This window comes from Peromyscus maniculatus, chromosome 13 (genome assembly GCF_049852395.1).
Source record: "Peromyscus maniculatus bairdii isolate BWxNUB_F1_BW_parent chromosome 13, HU_Pman_BW_mat_3.1, whole genome shotgun sequence".
NCBI lineage: Eukaryota > Metazoa > Chordata > Mammalia > Rodentia > Cricetidae > Peromyscus > Peromyscus maniculatus.
Genome location: NC_134864.1, coordinates 4140598 through 4162884, shown reverse-complemented (window position 1 = coordinate 4162884; position 22287 = coordinate 4140598). Strand labels below are relative to the sequence as shown.

Sequence of the window (22287 nt, the reverse complement as noted above, 5' to 3'; positions counted from 1 at the left end):
TTTGTTCTGTTTATCTGATCTTTCAGCTCTCACCCCAATATCTGCCTCTGGGTTTTTTATTAATAAGACCGTTTAGCAATTCATGTTACAACCTCTCTCTGTCTCTTTCTCTCTCTCTCTTTTCATTGTTGATTCTGTAGCTGGGTGGCTGGACCCTGATGTCCTCCTCTTTCTTCTCTTGTTTCTCCTTTATCTCCTTTCTCCCAGATTCTTCTATTTATTCTCTCTGCCTGCCAGCTCCGCCTATCCTTTCTCCTGCCTAGCTATTGGCCATTCAGCTCTTTATTACACCAATCAGATGTTTAGACAGGCAAAGTAACACAGCTTCCCAGAGTTAAACAAGTACAACATAACAGAATGCAACACATCTTTGCATCATTAAACAAACGTTCCACAGCATAAACAAATGTAACACAGCTTAAAATAATATTCTACAGCAAGCCATAGCATATGTGAGTATATGTGTGTGAAAACACACACACAAATGATATAATTAAAAATAACAGACAAGAGATATATTGGGAAGAAGCCAATAATTTTTTTCTTAACATTTAATTTTCTGTTTGTTTTTGAAACAAGGTCTCTATGTAGCTTTGGCTGGCCTGTAACTTAATTTGTAGACCAAGCTAGCCTGGACCTCACAAGGGATCTGCCTGCTTCTGCCTCCTGAGTACTGGGATTAAAGGTGTGCGCCATGCCCTGCTGTTTTATTGAGATAGGGTCTCTCTTCGTTAACACCAGAATCATCCTGCTTCAGCCTCCCAAGTATTGCATTTGGAAGATATTTTTTGGTGTGGCTTTGTATGTCATTAATTTCTACAGGAATTCTACAAGGTAGATCTTATTCTTTGCATTTTACAGACAAAGGAAGGTTGAGTTTCAGAGAAGTTTAGCAACTTTCCAAGTTAACTAGTCACTGTACTAGTTAGTGTTTACCTCTCTAGAAGTGGTGGGACCTGGGAGAATGGAGCCCATAAATGAGGTGGACTAAAGTCTCATGCAATAGCCAACCTTATTCAGAGCATCAGACAGTTTACACTCTGCGTGCGGGTTAAGAAGAGTCCCAGGAGTAAAGTGTCCAATCACAAGGACAAGCTGCATGTTGTGGGCAAGCTGCACTGGCAAAACCGTGTTTTTCCTAGAGGCAGTCGTAATGCACCACCTGCAGGGACCGCAGGCGTATCTGCTGTTCCTGGGAGGAGCACGAACACATGTCCCAGGAACAATGACGTGATCTGAAGAAACTGAGGTCACAAGGCTTTTGTCTTATTTTCTCACAAGCACTCTGGATTCTCCTCACATGGCTCCATTCTTGGTCCAATAATTACTTCTCTGTTGCTGTGATAAAAATACCACGAACAGGCAACTTATAGAAGACTTCATTAGGGCTAATAGGAATGAGTCCCCCATGGTGGGAAGGCGTGGCAGCCAGCAGCAGCCATGGCACCAGGAGAAGACTGAACGCTCACATCTTAACCTAAGCACAGAAGAGAGAGTAACTGAATAGGCAAGACTTTTTACCTTTTTTTTTTTTTTTTTTTTTTAAAGATTTATTTACTACGTGTTCTACCTGCATGCCAGAAGAGGGCACCAGATCTCTTTGTTTTTTTTGAGCCAGGGTTTCTCTGTTTAACAGCCCTGGCTGTCCTGGATCTCACTTTGTAGACCAGACTGGCCTCGTAGTCACTGAAATCCGCCTGCCTCTGCCTCCCAAGTGCTGGGATAAAAGGTGCGCCACCTCTGCCCAGCTCTAGATCTCATTACAGATGGTTGTGAGCCACCATGTGGGTGCTGGGAATTGAACTCAGGACTTCTGGAAGAGCAGCCAGAGCTCTTAACCTCTGAGCCATCTCTCCAGCCCCCAAGACTTGTTACTTTTAAAGCCTCCCCTGCCCTGCAGTAAGGCCACACCTCCTAGACCTCCCCAAACTGTCACCAACTGGGGACCAAGAGTTCAAATGCCTGCGACTATGGGGGACATTCCTCACTCAAACCACCCGTCACACAGCTGGGAAACGGTCATAGTTTGCTTTTATTACTGTGATAAAACACTGGCCAGAAGCAATGTGGGAAGGAAAGAGTCTATTGGCTCACACGCTACAGTCCATCGTGGAGGGAAGCCCAGGTGTGAAACCAAAGCAGGAATCTGGAGGCAGGAAACTCTCCTCCTCCTCCTCTGGCATTTATTTGGGGGTTGGTGAGCACATGTCTGCCACAGCACACGTGATGGGGTCAGAGACAAGGTGTGGGAGTCAGTTCTCTCCCATGTTGGTGGCAGGGATCAACGTTGTCATGCCGGGGGGGCAAGTGCCTTTACACAATGAGCCATCTCAGTGGCCCCTGGAACCTCTATACTTCCGTCTTTCTGTGAAAAGTGGAAAGAGTCCCCACCCATCCCTAGAAAATGACCACTTTGAGAAAGCACCCAGCCCTCAGATCTTGGCCACTTGGCCTCCCCATCTGCCCGTTTTCCAGAGAACCACGGCCTGGACTTGAGCCAGCTGCCCCCCTGCCGGATAAGCGGCTCTCATCAGTCTCCAGCCGTCTTTCCATGGCGGCCCGGTGCCGTCCTGCTGGGTCGGATCTTGTCTTCCCCAGAGACGGGTGCTCCCTTCCCTTCCGTGTGGAGTCCTCCTCTTTCTTGTGTGGACTGCTCCCCCACATCACGTAGGGTTTTGTCCTTCTCGTGCGGGAGTCCCTTTCCCACAGAGCCCCCGGGAAGACGGAACCCGGCACACAAAAGAGAGATGGCCCCGAGTCTCGGCAGTGCCAGGGACAGGAAATCTTGAAGGGGTGAGGTCTGCCACCGAGAATCCTGAAACAAAGGCACGGGGCATGCGCCTGGGTGCTGACACCTGCTGGCCCTACGCAGCTACTGCACTGGCCGGCGATAAGAGAGGACGATGGGAAGCGGGCAAGTTGCCAGATGACCCAATGTTCTTTCCTTCTTCCTTCTCCTCCTTTTTTAATGAAAAATTTGATAATCTGATGAGGAGCTCAGCAAGTACTAGGGTCTCAACTGCCCCACAGAGAAGTACATTTTACAGAGCAGAAGAGCACGGCAGAGGAGGAACTGAGGCCGTAGCCACCGCTAGTGATCAATGTCGGTAATGGGAATATCAAAAATATAGTCACAAAGATGGAAAAAAGGGAAAAAAGTATAGTCATATGACCAGGTGTGGTGGTACACACTTTTAATCCCAGCACTTGAGAGGCCCGAGGTAGGTGGGTCTTTGTGACTTTGAGGCCAGCCTGGTCTACATAGTGAGTTCCAGGCTAGCCAGGGCTTCATAGTGAAACCCTGTTTCAAAGAAGTAAAAAATGGGACAGATGAGATGGCTTAGTGGGTCAAGGCGCTTGCCACCAAGCCTGGGGACCTGAGTTCAAGCCCCAGGACCTCTGTGAAAGCAGAAGGAGAGAATCAACTCCACAAAATTGTCACCTCCTCCCTGTTACACAGGCACATGCACACGCACATCATGCATGTATATCATGCATACACACACAATAACAGATGATTAAAGTTGTGATTCTGCAGGTAGGGGAGTGTCTCAGTCAGCCAAGGTCTTGTGTTATAAGCATAAGGGCCTGACTCGGTCCCCAAACACACCTAACAATGCTGAGTGTGGTGGGACAGGCTTATAAATAAAAAGTGGGGAGCCAAGGCAGAGCCTGGTGCTCACTGCCTCTCACCCTGTTGGTGAGCTCGAGACCAGTGAGACCCTGTCTTGAAGGAGGTGAGTGGATTCCTGTCGATGATGGCATGTCTTGTTATCTTATGACTTGGAATGCACTCATGCACTCCCCCCCACACACACATAAGCATACACATGTGCACACACTCACACACATATGCACACCTATTATATAATAATAATAATAATAAATTATAATTAAGTGCAGTGTTTTACGGCACCGTGATGATGAAGTACATTAAGGCGTGGACAATGGCTCAGAAACAGCATATCCAAAGAATGCCTGCCTAATTACTCCATCTGAGACTCTAGAACTACGCAGCCCTAGGTGGCCTGGAACTCCCTAAAGAGACTGGACTAGCCTTGAACTCACAGAGATCCCCCTGTCTAAATCTTTAGGTCTAGCCTGGTGCACTGGCACACATCTGTAATTCCAGCTGCTCAGGAGGCAAGAGGAGTTGAATTTGTGGATAACCTGGGCAACCCTATCTTAAAACAAGTCAATATATTTTAGGCTTATATATAGTGATAAAATTTTGAAAATACAAATAAGTTACCTCTGAAGCAATATTTAAGTTCCCCAGACTGTTAATGACAATTGAGTGTTTAGATGCCTGCCGTTTAAGCAGTTGATGTTGAGGCAATTTGTAAATGTAAAACATTTTTTAAGGGGCTCAGCAGATAAGAGCACTGGCTGCTCTATCAGAGGACCTGGGTTCAGTTCCCAGCACCCACAAGGTGGCGCACAGCTGTCTGTAACTCCAGTTCCAGGGGACCCACAACCCTCACTCAGACATACATGCAGGCACCAATCTATGTAAAATTAAATTTTTAAAAAAATATTTATTTAATTTTTTGTGTGTAACATGAATTGCTAAACAGTCTTATTAATAGAAAACCCAGAGTCAGATATTGGGGTGAAAGCTGAAAGATCACAGAAGAAAAGCAAGCCAGCCACAAATTCTTACCTCTATGAAATCCTCAGTCTAAAGAGAGCGAGTTCCTGTTTCCTCATGCCTTATATACCTGTGTCCTGCCGTATTACTCCTGGGATTAAAGGTGTGTGTCTCCACTGCCAGGTTCTGTTTCTCTCATGTAATCCAGTGTGGCCTTGAACTCACAGAGATCCAGATGTCTCCCGAGTGACAGGATTAAAGGTGTGTGCCACCACTGCCTGACCTCTATGTCTAATTTAGTGGCTGGATCTGTCTTTTGATTCTCAGGTAAGCTTTATTGGGGCGCTCAATACATCACTGTGTGCTGTGGATATCACTCTGTATAAATAAAATACTGATTGGCCAGTGGCCAGGCAGAAAGTATAGGTGGGACAAGGAGAGAAGAGAATTCTGGGAAGTGGAAGGCTGAGGAGAGAGACACTGCCAGCCGCCGCCATGACAAGCCACATGTGAAGATGCCGGTAAGCCATGAGCCACGTGGCAAGGTATAGAAATGGGTTAATTTAAGATGTAAGAACTAGATAGCTAGAAGCCTGAGCCATTATATTATTTAAACAGTTTAAATAATATAAGTGTCTGTGTGTTTATTTTATAAGTGGGTTGCTAGATTGCCGGGGCTTGGCGGGACCCAGAGAGAAAACTCCAGCTACAACTGTGTGTGTGTGTGTGTGTGTGTTTGTGTGTGTGTGTGTGTGTGTGTGTATCTCACACACAATCAAAAGCCTATGGAGGCCAGAAGAGGCACCAGATTCCCTGGAACTGGAGCTAAAGACATAAGCTATGAGCTGCCATGTGGGTGCTGGAAACTGAACCTGCAAGAACAGGTGCTCCTTAACCACTGAGCCATCTCTTCAGATCCCAGCACATGTAAAACTCTTTTTCCCCCAAGACAAGGTTTCACTGTGTAGCCTTGGCTGTCCTGTAACTAGCTTTGTAGACCAGACTGGCCTTGAACTCACAGAGACCTGCCTGCCTCTGCCCCTGAGTGCGGGGATTAAAGGTGTGCGACATCACCGCCTGGCTGACATGTAAAATTCTTAATCATGGTTTTCATTTGCAAAAGGAGAACACAGCTCCCCCTTCAATGTCTAACAGCAATTGGTTGAGTAAGTGACCCTCCCTGTAAGGACCACCCTGTAGCTACTAATAAGAATAGAGCCAGGCAGTGGTGGCACACGCCTTTAATCCCAGCACTCTGTGAGTTCAAGGCCAGCCTGGTCTCCAAAGTGAGTTCCAGGAAAGGCGCAAAGCTACACAGAGAAACCCTGTCTCGAAAAACCAAAAAAAAAAAAAAAAAAAAAGCATATGGCCCAGCCTTCTGTCTGTGACAATGCAATAAAAACAGGACATCTCTGGAAGCCAGGGGCTAGGGAGATGGCTCAGTAGGTAAGAGCACTGGCTGCTCTTCTAAAGGGCCTGAGTTCAATTCCCAGCAACCACATGGTGGCTCACAGCCATCTTTAGTGGGATCTGATACTTTCTTCTGGCATAAACTCATACATGCAGATAGAGCACTCCTATACATTAAAAAACAAAACAAAACCTCACATCTCTGGAAGTAAGCACTCTCAGATGCTGCATTTGCGGACACCTTGATACTGGGCTTCCCAGGAGCCAGAGCTGAGAGCTCTAAAGCTGTCTATAAATTCTGTGTTGTGGAACAGAATAATTGTTTAACTAGGTAAAGATGTGTTGCATTTGTTTATGCTGCATTTAACTAGGTAAAGATGTGTTGCCGTTTTACTTTATCTGCCTAAGGGCACTTGATTGGTCTAATAAAAAGCTGGGATTAGGGGCTGGAGAGATGGCTCAGACGTTAAGAGCAATGGCTGCTCTTCCAGAGGTCCTGAGTTCAATTCCCAGCAACCACATGGTGGCTCACAACCATCTGTAATGAGATCTGGTGCCCTCCTCTGGCCTGCAGGTGTATATGCAGACATAACACTTTATACATAATAAATAAAATTTAAAAGGCCTGGTGGCTCACCCATGTAATCACTGCACTAGGGAGGCTGTGGCAGGAGGATCAGCCCAAGTTCAAGGCCACACTGGGCTACACAGTTAGTTCTAGACCAGCCTAGACTACAAGTAAGAGACTGTCTGAACGGGACATTGACAGGAAAAGAACTTTTCTCACACACACTTGCCCCTCAGTTCTTCTCTGGCCGTCTACTGGCTCCTTTACAACAGGCTCTCATAGTCATTTCCTCCAGGGCTCACGTGTCCTCAAAACAAAAAGGAATATGGTGTCTCCTGTAATACCCACTGCACACCAGTGGTGGTACTACTATGTCCACTGTTTAGACAAAGAAACCGGAAGGATGGGGCAGGTTTTTTTTTTTTTTTTTTGGTGGTGTAGCCCAGGTTGGCTCTGTATTGGCAATCCTTCACAAGCACTGGAATTACAGACACACACCACCATACTTGGTTGTTTTGTAGCCCAGCCTGGCCTGGAACTTACTCAGGTAAAATCAGGCCTCAAATTCATGGCAATTCTCCTGCTTGAGCCTTTCAAATGCTGTAATTATAGGCATAAGTTACTGTGCCTAGCTCTCTTGTACCTTATGTGGTATATATAACTAATTTTTCAGTTAGTATTTGCTGAAATCCAGGTATGGAAGAACTTGTAATATCAATGGTCAGAAGGCAGAGGCAGAAACACATTTTCCAGGCCAACCTGGGCTACCTAACAAGGCCATCTCAAAAAGAAAGAAAAAAAAAAAAAAGCTGATATGTGCTGTCAGACGCTGGAACTAAAAGAGAGAGAAGCACAGTAAAAAATGGCAGGACCTTCAATGTGGGGAAACTGACCTACAGATTCCCTTAAGTCCTCTCTCCTTGGGATAATAAGATGACTCAGTGTGGTGATAATAAACTTGCGGGGGGGGGGGGGGGGGGGGGGGGGATCGGAAGAGAGAGCCAGCCACTAGATTAGACATAGAGGCCTGACAGTGGTGGCACACACCTTTAATCCCAAGACAAGGCTGGGTGGAGAAAGGTATATAAAGCATGAGGAAACAGGAACTAAGTCAGTTCTGTAGCTAGAGTTTTCCTGCCTGGCCCACAGTCAGGACAAATCTTTGCCACCCGCCAGTCCCACAGCCACTCAGACCCAACCAAGTAAACACAGAGACTTATATTGCTTACAAACTGTATGGCCGTGGCAGGCTTCTTGCTAACTGTTCTTATAGCTTAAATTAACCCATTTCTATAAATCTATACCTTGCCATGTGGCTCATGGCTAACCAGCATCTTCACATGCGGCTTGTCATGGTGGCGGCTGGCAGTGTCTCTGAATCAGCCTTCCACTTCCCAGAATTCTTCTCCTCCTTGTCCCGCCTATACTTCCTCCTGACTGACTACTGGCCGGCCAATCAGTGTTTTATTTACTAACCAATCAGAGCAACACATTTGCCATACAGAACATCCCACAGCACAGTTCAGCTGAGATCCTATCGGGTAAGGACTCAGAGGCCTTCAGTCTGAGGAAACAGGATCGTTTGAGGAGTTGGCAAGGTGAGGTTGGCTGTGGTTTGCTCTGCTTCTCTTATCTTTCAGCTTTCACCCCAATACCTGGCTCCGGATTTTTATTATAAGACCATCTAAGGTTTAAACAACATCTGGCATCCAACTTGTGGGGCATGAGTTCACAAAAAAGCCGCGTGCCCGAGGCTCAGGCAGGAGGTACTCGCTGCTGGAATCTCCACCCAACATGGGCCAGGAGTCCTTACCCTGATTTCTGTCACAGCCTCTCTGCAGCAAACTCTCCAGGCTCAAGCTCCAAACACCCGGAATTAGCTGCTTTCACAAGTTCCCTGGTGCAGAAAGCTGTTTTTTTTTTTTGGCTTCTTTCCTCTCCTGGGGATTCTGGCTTTCCTTGGGCCCCCTCCTCAGGTTGCTGCCAAACCGTCATCTGAATCATCATTATCAGCAGATTTGGTGAGTCAATTAAGATTTCTTAAAGGGAGGAATTGGTTAAAAGGAAGTTTTTTCCCCACATTAAAAAGTAGGAAACATTTTTTACAATGGAGAGTGTTTGGTTTCTGTTTGATAATATGAATGACGTTCTAAAAATGGAACAATTAAATGAAAGGATAATTAATGTAGATACGATATATGTAATGTCAATTATAAATATTATTTGTTTAATCATTTCTGTTTTATCATCTGGTTAATATGAGTGCCAAGATAAAATTTTTGGAAAAACTTGTTAAAACATTATAGCTGGGCGGCAGTGGCACACGCCTTTAATCCCAACACTCAGGAGGCAGAGGCAGGCGGATCTCTGTGAGTATGAGGCCAGCCTAGTCTACAGAGTGAGATCCAGGACAGGCACCCAAACTACACAGAGAAACTCTGTCTCAAAAAACAAAATGAAAACAAAAACTACCAAACAAACAAAAAACCAGATTATAGAGATATTCAGACAAAAAAATTTATAGGTGAACCAATCTCAGCATTGCATTATAAGGTTACAGAGAAACAGCCTAAAACTTTCAAACAGCTAACCTTAATCTATTCAGTAACCTTACAGGAACTGCCAAGTGCTCAAGGCTGTGTACGAGCTAACTGGACTTTTGTGCAAATGTTAGATTTGAGGACATTCAAAGAAGCTATAGTGTCTGTCATATGGTATGTGTTCCCCGTTTGTGAAGCAGATGTTAGATTGGTTGATAAATAAAGCTACATTGGCCTATGGCAAGGCAGCTTAGAGTCAGGCGGGAAATCCAAGCAGAGATACAGGGAGAGGAGAAAGAGATGCCAGCCTGTCCTCTAAGGAGCAACATGCCAGCAGACTGGTAAAGCCACAGAACACTGGCAAAAACATAGATGAATAGAAATGGGTTAATTTGCCGGGCGGTGGTGGCGCACGCCTTTAATCCCAGCACTCGGGAGGCAGAGCCAGGCGGACCTCTGTGAGTTCGAGGCCAGCCTGGACTACCAAGTGAGTTCCAGGAAAAGGCGCAAAGCTACACAGAGAAACCCTGTCTCGAAAAATCAAAAAAAAAAAAAAAAAAAAAGAAATGGGTTAATTTACGATATAAGAGCTGGCTAGCAAGAGGCCTGCCATAGACCATACAGTTCGTAAATAATATTAAGCCTCTGAGTGATTATTTTATAAGCAGCTGCAGGACCTCGGGGCGGGACTGGAGAAAACTTTCAATTACAATAAAGTGCTTGCTGCAGAAACATGAGGACTCAAGTTCAGATCCCCAATACCTCTGCAAAACAGCACAGGCCGGCTGCACACAGCTGTGACCCTAGCTCTGGGGTGTAGTGGGTGAAGGGGGGACAGACGGGGGATCCCCAGCATGGGATCCCCAGCATCTGCTAACCGGCCTGTCTAGCCATAAAAGGTAAAGAGACCCTGCTCAAAGATAAGGCAGAGATGGGCTGGGAGGTAGCTCGGTTGGTAAGTGCCTGCCTGGGCATGCACAAAGCCAAGATCAATCCCCAGAGCCACATAAGACCATGAGAGGTAGCACATTTGTCACTCCAGCACTTGGGAAGTAGATGCCAGAGGATCAAAAGTTCAAGGACAGCCTGGGATACATGAGACCCTACCTCAAAATCAGGTAGTAAGTGACAGCAGTCAGGTATATCCCCCTCCAGTCCTGTCTCCTTACTAGTTCTGTGACTGGGCATATCCCCCTCCAGTCCTGTCTCCTTACTAGTTCTGTGACTGGGCAAATTAACTCTTTGTCCTCATGTCCGTGAACAAAGGTGCTTTTAGCCTATTTTGGATAAATTTATGAATTTAAAAGAGCTGGAACAGAGTCTGGTACCTGGAAAGCATCACATGTATTCAGTGTTGGTGACACAGGAACACCGTTTGACACCAGTGTCTCTGCGGCTGCCGCTTCACTTAAAAACTTGTGTTAAGTTCACATTTCCTTTTGTGGTGTCCTGTGTACCTGTGCTATATCCCTAACTACAGTTAGCAAGTAATTTCCAACACTATTATGTACCAGGCAATACTTGAGGCACCAGGAATACAGCAGACAACAGTTTGTGTTATCCTGTCTGGGGAAGGGACAAGTTAACAATAAATGGCCAAGAAAAATACTAGGCAAGTGATAATACCTAAGAGTGTAACTTAGTGTGCAAGAGTGAGTTTCCTAGTGGCACTTTACACCAGAAGGCCAAGGAAGGCCCCACACAGATAGATTGGCTTGAAAAGGAGAAGCCATGCCAATGTTGCTGGGATTCCTTCATGTCCTTGCACACCCAGAGCTCATCTGTCTCCTCCCAAGTGCCTTTAGCCTGCTCTGCTTGGAAATACGCAGGGTCTTGGCTCACTCCATTCTTCCTGTCCCACTACCCAGGTGTCTCTCTTGGCTCCATACCATATAGCTCAAGGTGGGACTGTAGGGTTAAAAAGGCCATCCAAAGAAACACACCCTGACCCTGGAACCAGAGCCAAAAGGCTAAAAACGGCCAGTAAAAGAAACACACTCTGCCCTGGACCCCCTCACCCTGAAAACCAACCAATCTCTGAGCTTGAAATCGGACCAATTCCCACCCTGAAAAAAACCTCCATCCCTAAGAAGCCCTATATAAGCCCTGTCACATGTCCAGCTGGGAGCCGCCTTTTTCCAGCAAGGAACAGGCAGCCAGCCTCCTGGATTCTCACCTCCTAATAAATCTCTTGAATGAGGTTTGGGTGAGACCTTTTTTCGGAAGTCAGAGCAGGGGCTATCAGAGCAGAACTGTAACACGTTTGCTGGGGAAACCCTGCCCTGCCCGAGCAGAGTTGTTAAATTGGGGGAAACCTTTACGTGCAGTAGAACTGTGAGCTGCTGCGCTTAAGGTGACTTTGTGGTATTCCTTGGCTCCTGTCAGGATCCCTTTCCATCCGAGCTGCAATGCTTATAAAGACCCTCGTCACCGGTCTCTTTTATAAAGACAACCCCCCCACACCACAGCACTGGTCCCCACCTCATGCCCTGACCATTGAGCACTTGTGTGGAGCCTTGAGTGTTGGGAAGGTCCTGGTAAGTAAGCATCACGTAGTAATTTTCTACTGATCTCCAAAGGCCCATGTTCAGATAGAAAACTTGGGACCCAACAAACCCCGCTTGCATTGAAATCTCCCGAGGTTGGGCCAGGCGTGGTGGCCCATGCCTTTAACCCCAACACGCACGTGAGGCAGGTCGAGGCTAGCCTGGTCTACATAGTGAGACCCTGTCTTCACAACCCCGGCAAAGTCTCCACAGGTGGTTTCCAACAATACTGTCAGTTGACGGAACCCCGAATCCACAGAAGGGTTTCAGACGTCCAGAAAATACCCTAGGAGCGCTCCGGTGCGCTACGCTTGGAACCCAAGTCCCACACGCGGGGCGATCCACGTAAGCAGGCAAGACGACCCAGTCCTGCCCGCCATCGAGGGAGCCCGTGAGTGGTCACAGCCGGCCGCATGCTCCTCCCCGCCACACACCGGGAACTCGGCTTCCGAGCCCGTCCCAATCACGAGTTACACCTACCGCGCGAGTCAGACACTAAGTGAGCGGTTTGTGCACTGCACACGCGCGCGCGCACACACGTGCAACTGCCTTTATTAGATCTCGGGGGAACGGCGGCCCTAGACACCACTACAGCCAAGGGAAGGTTCCCCGCTGCACCCAGGGCAGGGCGAGGGCCCGGAGGGGCCCAGGTGGGCGCTGGGCCCTCAACTTCCGGCGCCCTCCAGCTCCTCGGCGGGAACGCGCGGCGACCCCGTTAGGCCGCAGCGAGGTCCACCGTGGGGCGCAGGCTTCCGCAGAGCGGGGGACGTCCCGAGCGTGCCCCCGGCCACGCGAGCCTGGAGCCCCGTGCAGCGTCCGGGCACCCGAGGGCGCGCGGGCCACGCTGCCGCCCCCGGGGCGCTCGCTCGCCGCGCCAAACCCCGCGTGTCCTACCGCGCAGGCGCGGCGAGAGCGGGCCGCCAAGGAACGCCGGAAGGACCCGCACACCAGCCAGTCAACGTCCGCCTTGCGCAGGACTGGTCCCGCCTCCCGGGCGCTGCCGCCGGGCCCCGCCCCCGCCGCCACAGCCCCGCCCCGCCCCGCCGGCCCCGCCCCCGCCGCCCCGGCCCCGCCCCCGCCGGCCGGGGAGAGCCTCGCGGTTGGCTCGCGGGGCCGGGCGCGAGCGCTGGTTGGCGGAGGCGGGGTCACGAGGGCGGCGGCGTCGCCTTTCCAGGGGCGATTACTGGGCAGGCTCAGTCTTTCGCCTCAGACGCTAGCGGCTGCTGGCGGTCGGTCGTACGTGCTCCGGAGTCTCCCCGTCGCCGTCGCCGGGTTCGCGCGGGCTCCCCTGGGCTCCCCTGAGCTGCTCCCTCCGCCGCACGCGCCGTCGTCACCACCCCGCCATCATGGTGAAGCTCGCCAAGGTGAGCGGCCCGGCGCGCGCCGACGCGGGAGCCCGGGGCCTGCTTTCCGAGGGGCGGGCGAGCGAGCGCGCGCGCGGCGCGGCGCTGAGGGGAGGAGGAGGAGGAGGAGCAGGAGGGCCTGCGCGCAAGTCCCGGGCGCGTTCGAGGGCGCCATGCTGAGGGAAGTCTCGCGCGACTGGCGGGAGGTCTCGCGGTGTTTGGCCTCCGGCTCGGTGGTGAGAGGCGCCGCGGCCGGTTCCGGGAGGGTGGGTGTTGAGTGCGCGCGCCGCGGGGGTCCCGGGCGTGTGTAGGGGACGGGGTGAGGGCGGAGGGCCCGGGAGCGGCGAGGGGGCGCCAGGCCCGCCGGGAGGAGATGGCACCCAGCGCGTGCGGCCGCGCCGCCCGGGCCCCGCCTCCTGCCGCACGTGCGCCGGTGCGCGGCTCGCCACGTGGGTGAGGGCGCCCCGCGTGTGTGGCGCGTCTCGGGGTGAGGCAGCGCCGGGACAGCGGGGACGGGGGCAGCGGGGTCGGCCCGCGTGGGGAGCCCGGCCGTCCCTGTCGGTCCGTGACGGGCGCGCCGACACGTGGTGGGCCCCGGGCGAGCGCGTGGTGCCTGCCGGGCCCCCACGTGGCGAGCCTCCTGGACGAGCAGGTCGGAAGTAGTTACGGGGCGGAGATGCTCCTCCTAAAAGGGGCTTCCGGGCTACCCCTCGCCTCGGCAGGTGGTTCAGACGGTGACCTGTCTGTCGAATTCAGGAGAAGGGGCTAGAACGTGAAGTGTGCAATGACTAGTAGACCTTCGAAGCGGGTGGGTAGTTGATGGTCAAGAGTCAAGTTGGCTGAGCAGGAAGGACAAACTAGAGGTGGTTCTCAGCAAAGTTTGCGCCGAAATGATGTCTTTCATGCTCGTGCTCCTGAACAGTATAGCCCAGTGGGCATTAGGAAAGATTATGGCAAAGCACAGCATGGCCTAACAATCGGGTAGAGGCATGATTTTGTGTGCACTTGTGTAGGCCGGCAAAACCCACGGTGAATCCAAGAAAATGGCTCCTCCCCCAAAGGAGGTGGAAGAAGACAGTGAAGACGAAGAAATGTCAGAAGATGAAGAAGATGACAGCAGTGGAGAAGAGGTATACAGCTAGTTGAAAGATTGCCTTAAACCTTTTAAGATGAGGCAGAGGCAGGAGGATCTCCGAGTTCCAGGGCAGCCATGGCTCCACAAAGAAACACTTTCTCAAAAAAATTTTTTCTCCCTGCATTGAATATCTTTATCAGAAATACGGTATTCTAATATGTAGTAAATGGTTGAGTGACAAGTTCTTTATTGCTATCGATAATCATTTGACTATTTAATTGAGTTTAACATCTGGGAGGGATGCCCCATTTCACTCTTCAGTCAGGTTTCATATGCTGTATTGGAGTAGATTTCCCCACAAATTTGTGGGGTTATTTTCCCTCCTTTTTTGGAAGGTGGGATTTATCCTAGGTTATTTTTCATTCAGTCCACAGTCAACATGGCTTCATGCATTTTGGCAGGACATTATGACACGAAAAAAAAATTTTTTTTTTTAATCGGAGTCTCCACATGACCCTGGCAGTCCTAGAACTCAATTTGATTTAGACCAGGCTGGCCTCAGATTCTTCCGAATAAAGGCATTAGCCACTGCAGCTAATGACAGAAAAATTACTTAGAAACCCAGGACTTTTATTTTACATGAGATTTGGAGTCAGGGTCTCCTAGCAAAGACATATTTATCTTATGTATATGGGTTTATTTTTTCTGTTTTTAAGGGACTTAAACTGAGCACTATTTAGATGGGAGGGTGACTTTTTAATTCTTGTTCTCCAAGCAAGATTTATCTATCATTCCCAGAATTCCATCATGCATGCTGGCCCCAAACACTAAGCTTCAGCCTATTGTATGAACTATATGCACTCAATGTATAAAATACATCTGATACGGATGGAAGGCTAACATTTACCAGTTTGCTAAATCTGGTACACTGTTACTGTTGGTTCATTGAAAGACATGGACATTTCATTCAGGAGGCAGGAGTAGGGATATTCTTGAATTTCAGGCAAGCTTGGGCTATAAAATGATTATGCTCATATTTCTTGTTTAGAAGAGCTGTATTAGTAATGACCAAAGGAAATGTGGTTTGGGTGGGATTTTTTTTTTTTAAATGAAAGTAAAATAGATATTTCTTTGCTGTGACTCTAGTACTTAAGGCTGAGGTGTAGGAGTGGAGTTGGAGGCCAGTTTCATTTATGAGGGTTTCTTAAACTTGGGTGTTTGTAAGCATATAGAAAGCCATGTACTCTGACTCCAAGGTTTAAGATTTATTTATTTTTTGGTTTTAAAGACAGGGTTTCTCTGGAGCCTTCTCTCCTATCCTGGAAGTCTATAGGCCAGGCTGGCCTCAAACTAACAGATCTGCCTGCCTCCGCCTCTTCCTCCTCAGTGCTGGGATAAACCACCTACCTGGCTAAGATTTATTTTTATGTGTTTATCTGTTTGTGTGTGAGTGTGCTAAGCATGCCTGGTGCCCTCAGGGCAGAAGAATGTTCTTGGATCTCCTGGAACTAGAGTTAGAGCCATCATGTGGATGCTGAGAACTGACCTAGGGTCCTCACTAGAGTAACAAGTGCTCTTACCTGCTGAGCCATCTCTCCAGTCCTGTGACTCCAGGGTTTAACACGTATCTAATGCCAGTGTTCTTGAGCTCAAAGTTAGTGTCAGTATCTTAATATGGCATTGGATATTGGGAAGTCTTATGATCTGTTTGCTTTTAAAGGTTGTAATCCCTCAGAAAAAAGGCAAGAAGGCTACCACAACTCCAGCAAAGAAGGTAGTTGTTTCACAAACAAAAAAGGTTGCCGTTCCCACACCAGCTAAGAAAGCTGCTGCTACCCCTGGCAAAAAGGCAGCAGCCACACCAGCCAAGAAGGCAGTTACACCAGCTAAAGCAGTTGCTACACCTGGTAAGAAGGGAGCCACACAAGCAAAAGCATTGGTAGCAACCCCTGGTAAGAAGGGAGCTATCACTCCAGCCAAGGGTGCTAAGAATGGTAAGAATGCCAAGAAGGAAGACAGTGATGAGGATGAAGACGACGACGATGATGAGGATGACAGTGATGAAGATGAAGATGATGAGGAAGAGGATGAATTTGAGCCACCAGTAGTGAAAGGAGTGAAACCATCTAAAGTAGCTGCTGCTGCTCCGGCCTCAGAGGATGAGGATGAAGATGAGGATGAGGAAGATGACGATGAAGAGGAAGACGAAGATGGTAAGTGGATTTCTGTTTGCAGGTAGTTAGTGCTAAGAAGTTTTGCAGACAACACTGCGTGTACGTCCCCTGACTGCTTCATGATTAGATTTCCATAACTTAGCATGTTGTCAGGATTTCATTTTCTTTCTAAGATTTTTTTTTTTTTGTAATGTGTGTAGGATTCATGTTACCTGGATTGACAGCAAATGCCTTGCTTGCTGAGCTATCTTTCTTTCAGACTCGGAAGAAGAAGCTATGGAGATCACACCTGCTAAAGGAAAGAAAGCTCCTGCAAAAGTTGTTCCTGTGAAAGCCAAGAAAGTGGCTGAAGAGGAGGATGACGATGATGAAGAGGATGAAGATGATGAGGATGACGACGATGATGAAGAGGAGGAAGAAGATGAGGAAGAGGAAGAAGAGGAAGGTAATCAAATTAAATTCAAAAGTACACTGACCTCAGTAATTTTTTTTTAATGGAAGTGCTTTAAATGTCTGCCTACTCATGAATGACACTAAAAATCTTATGCAGAGCCTGTTAAAGCGGCACCTGGAAAACGGAAGAAGGAAATGACCAAACAGAAAGAAGTTCCTGAAGCCAAGAAACAGAAAGTGGAAGGTAACCCTTTAAAATTTCTGGACATGAGAGGAGATAAAAGTAGCTATAGCACAAGTGATGAATGACAAAGGGACTTAATACTGAAACCTAGTGTTGACATTCAATATGCTGATGTGCTTCATGAAAGTTTTATGCCGAAAATTATATGTAGTAAGCTTCTAAGTGACCTGAAATTTTGTTTTCTCTGCAGGCTCAGAATCAACTACACCTTTCAATCTATTCATTGGAAACCTTAATCCAAACAAGTCTGTTGCTGAATTAAAAGTTGCCATTAGTGAACTTTTTGCTAAAAATGATCTTGCTGTTGTGGATGTCAGAACTGGTACAAATAGGTAAGTTTTTCTTTAACTATTACATGTGAATTAGCTAGCACTTTTTTTAATCTTCCATCCCAGGGGAATGTGTGTGTAAGTGTAATTTAATAAAGATTAGACATCTAATAAGTCATCAAATCATGGAACCTGCAAACTGGAAATTTCAATATTTGACTTGATGTTATGTCAAATAACAGGAAGTTTAAAAATTTGGATCTGAATAGTCATGGTGAATGTTTTTAGCTAGAAGTACTTAGCAAATCCTCTTCCACCTAGTACTGTCAATTACAGTGTGGTAAATGAAGAAATTTAAGTAGATGTGCTGTTGTGTCTTGGTACATATACTTGGTTCTTTGGGAGATGAAGATGAGCTAAATTCCTCTAATACCTGTAATCGTGTCCTTTTCATCTTTCAGGAAATTTGGTTATGTGGACTTTGAGTCTGCTGAAGATCTAGAAAAGGCCTTGGAGCTCACTGGTTTAAAAGTGTTTGGCAATGAAATTAAACTTGAAAAACCAAAAGGAAGAGATAGTAAGAAAGGTACGTAAAAGGGTCTGGTTGACTTAGGAGGTATACTTTGACCCTTCTCCCTGGTGAACTGATGAGATTGACATGGGTAAGGTGCATATGAGAAGTCGTGACAAGTTCAATTCTTGGGGTGTACATACAGCTGCCTTCTACTTTATGAATTCGAAAAGGGAATATAGTCTTTTAGGTTTTCTGAACGAGAGGGTCTTGGTCTTTGACAGTCCTGAAAGCTCACTAGATAATCAGACTACTATTAATAGGAGTGTGGAGTAATCCATATTCTTGATATCTTAGAGATGGGAGCTAAATCAAAATAAACCATTCATATACACCTTAATACATGTAACTGTGGGGAACTTTATACAGTGTTTTTAGTGGGCTTGCATTTTGACAGGCTAATGGGTCAGATGTCATCCTCTATCTTTGTTAATGTCATTGCTCAAAAATTTTTAGATTGGTACTTAGAGGTCTTTCAGTCATGAGATTCGACTTTCATTAGCAATGGGATTGGGTAAACAAGGTTCTTTTATTAAACTGTATTGGGCTCCTAATTACCCTTGTGCCTTTGCTCTTTTCTGTATTAGCACATGTTAAATGTATTGGGTAGGGTTGGTTCTTTTTTTTCTTTCCCCTGCATGTTTCTATATATGTAGAGGGAGGGCATCTTTGCCTGGTGTGAGTGCTAAGAATTAAACATGGGTCCTTCCTGCAAAGTGCTCTTAGCCATTGAGCCAACTCTCCATCCCTTATCCCTTCATTCTTTGTGTAGAACCTTGTCCTTTATAGGAGCTATTTGCTTTATTCTCTTGTAACTTGCTAAATGATATACTTGAATTTCTTTTAATCTAGTTCGAGCTGCAAGAACACTTTTAGCAAAGAACCTTTCTTTCAACATCACTGAGGATGAATTAAAAGAAGTGTTTGAAGATGCCCTGGAGATCAGATTGGTTAGCCAGGATGGGAAGAGTAAAGGGTATGTTTTGTGTCTGAATATTGAGCTTTATTAACAAAAAGGTATTTAGGTTGATAGTTGAGTGTTACCTTCCCCTCTCCTACAGGGTCTCATGCAGTTCATACGGCCTCAGACTTGTAGCCAGAGACTGACCTGGTCTTCTAGCCTCCACCTTCTAGGTGCTGTGATTAAAGGAGTGGCATCAAGCCCAGCTGATTGGTTTTGAAGCTGTGATCACTGTTATAGGCTAGCCTGCATCCAAATATCCAAATCAGCATTCTCTTTTGCCTCAGGCTCCTGCTAGCACCAGTACTAACTAACCTTCCCTATTTTATGAGAAAAATGTAGGGAGTTTAACATTACTGTGGCTTTTTGGAATAGTCCACTTGAGTTTAAAGGATGATTTTTAAAGATGAACTAATATGTGAAAAAGAACAGGAAAAGTTGTGTCAGTAATTTGAGTGTACACATGATTGTAAGTGGTTAATATATGTAAGGTTACATGGTAACACTGTTGAATAACATTTGCCTCATGCGTTTCTTATTAAGTGAATAACTGGATCTGCTTGTACTCTATCTCTTGCAGGATTGCTTATATTGAATTTAAATCTGAAGCTGATGCAGAGAAAAACTTGGAAGAAAAGCAGGGGGCAGAAATTGATGGGCGATCTGTTTCACTCTACTACACTGGGGAGAAGGGACAGAGGCAAGAAAGAGCTGGAAAGAATAGCACTTGGAGTGGTAAGCTAAAGGGGTTTATTCTACATTGGGGTTTAGAAGGTCGTGTCTTTATACTTGAAATACTTTATGATTAGCCAGAATTAATTTACCTTTTGTTCATAATGCTAACATGAAAGCTATTTGAAATCCTTTCCATTGGAACATGGAATTACAGCTTTCTTTATTGGGTATGTTTATACTTTAAATGGCTTAAACTATATATATTTTAGAAATAATATTCTAGGACGATGTAGAGCAGTCATCTAGTAAGACTGAAAATGAAAGGAGCAAGGAAAGCATTACTGTGTATGATGGATGCTCAGTCTACTGAGGATTGAGTCATTTGAATCAAGAGTGGTGTTTCTTAGGATTCAGCCTATAGCTGAAGTGCCATTGTTTCTTAGAACATGGGATCTTTTATGGGGTAGGTTGGAAACAAGCCTGTTATGCAGTCCACCAGGGCCCACTTGTCAGAGTGCTTTTAAACAGGCTTACTTGAACAAGCCTTGCTAATAATGTGATTTCTTTGTACTTATAGGTGAATCAAAAACTTTGGTTTTAAGTAACCTTTCCTACAGTGCAACAGAAGAAACTCTTCAGGAAGTATTTGAGAAAGCAACTTTTATCAAAGTGCCCCAGAACCCACAAGGCAAATCTAAAGGGTAAAACAATTACTTTTATGTTGCTGGATGTGAGCTGGACATTCTTACAGCTCTAGTAAGGATAAACCTATGCAACTCTATCCAGTAAGCGGAAGAACTGGACTTGTTCTGTATGCAAATGACAGTAAATACAATAGCATTGGTGCTGTGTGTTTGTAAGCTTTATTCTGAGTAGTGACTTTCAATCCTCAGGTATGCATTTATAGAATTTGCTTCATTTGAAGATGCTAAAGAAGCTTTAAACTCCTGTAATAAAATGGAAATTGAGGGCAGAACAATCAGACTGGAGTTACAAGGACCCAGGGGATCACCTAATGCAAGAAGTCGTAAGTCCTTTTGGTGGCATGGTGTGCCTGGGGTTGGCTTATTGAACTTGTATGTGTCCGTGCTAACATGGGACTGGCTTCTTTAAGTTGCTGTTGAGTAAATGACAACTGGATATGATGACTGATTACCTGAGAAATAATTGATGAAATCTCAAGAAAATTCCTCTAGATAGTCAAGTTCTGATCCAGCTGTGTCAGCTCAAAGCAGCAACTTTGGGATTTGATTGGCATCTGGATTCTTGTATAACTTGATATGTCTCATCTAGTATAGTCTCTTTACCTTTACTTACCTGCAATTGATTGCTTTTTCCGGTAAAAACAAGTATTCTATACATTTTACAAAATCGGTGTCACTGAAAATCTATTTCAGCTGAATGTGGCATTACATGAATTTATGTATGGATCTGAGTTCTAGGCCAGTCAAGGCTACATAGTGAAAGCCTGTAAAACATTTTTCTCTTCCAGAGCCATCCAAAACTCTGTTTGTCAAAGGTCTGTCTGAGGATACCACTGAAGAAACATTAAAAGAATCATTTGAGGGCTCTGTTCGTGCAAGAATAGTCACTGATCGGGAAACTGGTTCCTCTAAAGGGTAGGACATAATGCTGCTTTTCTTTGGTGTGTTCTGCATGGACAGCTTCGCTCTGCAGTATCTTCTCATTGAGCTCCTTTCTGTCGGCTGGTGGCAGATTATGGATTCGCACGAGAAGAAGAGAAAGTTCACAGAACTAGCACTTAGCTTCTGTTTTTATAAACAGAGGTATATTTGGCTGTTGTGTGAGACATTCTGAGATCTAAACTCAGACCAACCAGGATTTTTACTACATTTGGGTCTTTCTTGATCTATAGTAAGAGTGCTTTCTGTATAATCACTCTGTGAATGACTTGGTTCTTGTGTATGTATGTGCTTGCTTTAAAGTGGGTGGTTTTTATTCTGTGCTGTAGGTTTGGCTTTGTAGACTTCAATAGTGAGGAAGATGCCAAAGCTGCCAAGGAGGCCATGGAAGATGGAGAAATTGATGGGAACAAAGTTACCTTGGACTGGGCCAAACCTAAGGGTGAAGGTGGCTTTGGTGGCCGAGGTGGAGGTAGAGGAGGTTTCGGAGGCCGAGGTGGTGGCAGAGGAGGAAGAGGCGGATTTGGTGGCAGAGGCCGGGGAGGCTTTGGAGGTAAGCTGGAACCTCTGATTCCTAACCTTGTGTCCTAACCATTCAGGTGGGGAGGTCACTTCCCAGTATTTTACCACCCATTCATGATGTTTTGCCTTCCTATAGGTCGAGGAGGCTTCCGAGGTGGCAGAGGAGGAGGAGGAGGGGGAGACTTCAAGCCACAAGGAAAGAAGACGAAGTTTGAATAGTTCCTTCCATCCCAATCTTTCCCGATTCATTTTAAAGAAAGGACTCTGGGGTTTTACACTGTTACCTGTTAAATGACAGAGCCTTTTAAAGGACATTTCAAAAGATTTTTTTTTCCTACAATTTTTTTTTTGCGTTGGGGGTTGTAAAAGAATGTTTATCATGTTTTTTGCTTCAGTGACTTTAGGACAAATTAAAAGTCCTAAACTCTGGTGCCAGACTTATACTTCCTAAAACTCCCTTTTGGAATGATGCTTAAGAGCTCGTCAAGACCAACTCTGCTGTTCAGATTCTGACCAGTGGGAATTCAAAGTGTGTTCCTTCTGCTTTCAAGAATCCCAGCTACAAATGTGGAAATTAGTTGGGGGGGGGCACAGAATCGTCATTATGTTTCTGATCTGGAAGGTTTGTTGAAGACACTGCATTTGCACCTAGATGGGTGTGCTGGATAGTGGTTGGTAAGGAGCACATGGATCAGTGCTAAAACGGCAGTAAAAGTAAAACCATAAGAGCTTGTGTGGTATGTAATTTGAATCCCAGCACTT

General features: G+C 46.4%; 1 protein-coding gene and 3 non-coding genes across 4 annotated transcripts; all 4 read left to right on the top strand.

Moving 5' to 3' along the window:
- The first annotated feature begins 12735 nt into the window (after window positions 1-12735).
- On the top strand, window positions 12736-21954 carry Ncl (nucleolin). The gene is made up of 14 exons (XM_076549493.1): window positions 12736-13019; window positions 14012-14128; window positions 15794-16286; window positions 16507-16692; window positions 16798-16884; window positions 17075-17216; window positions 17615-17739; window positions 18577-18700; window positions 19266-19420; window positions 19938-20061; window positions 20254-20387; window positions 20853-20979; window positions 21333-21556; window positions 21662-21954. Exons 1-14 carry the CDS (start codon window positions 13002-13004, stop codon window positions 21742-21744), a joined length of 2139 nt encoding a protein of 712 aa, XP_076405608.1. The 5' UTR covers window positions 12736-13001; the 3' UTR covers window positions 21745-21954.
- On the top strand, window positions 16932-17001 carry LOC121826571 (small nucleolar RNA SNORD82). Its single transcript, XR_006068832.1, has one exon. It is a non-coding gene; the product is annotated as a small nucleolar RNA SNORD82 (small nucleolar RNA).
- LOC121822205 (small nucleolar RNA SNORD20) lies at window positions 20497-20576 on the top strand. Its single transcript, XR_006063213.1, has one exon. It is a non-coding gene; the product is annotated as a small nucleolar RNA SNORD20 (small nucleolar RNA).
- LOC121826570 (small nucleolar RNA SNORA75) lies at window positions 21039-21175 on the top strand. Its single transcript, XR_006068831.1, has one exon. It is a non-coding gene; the product is annotated as a small nucleolar RNA SNORA75 (small nucleolar RNA).
- Window positions 21955-22287: the final 333 nt, after the last annotated feature.

Excerpts from the sequence above, each read along its gene's own strand:
- Ncl (XM_076549493.1), top strand. Across the intron at positions 20,388-20,852 it reads ATCACCTAATGCAAGAAGTC|AGCCATCCAAAACTCTGTTT; the intron begins GTAAGTCCTTTT and ends TTTCTCTTCCAG. Across the intron at positions 21,557-21,661 it reads AGGCCGGGGAGGCTTTGGAG|GTCGAGGAGGCTTCCGAGGT; the intron begins GTAAGCTGGAAC and ends GCCTTCCTATAG.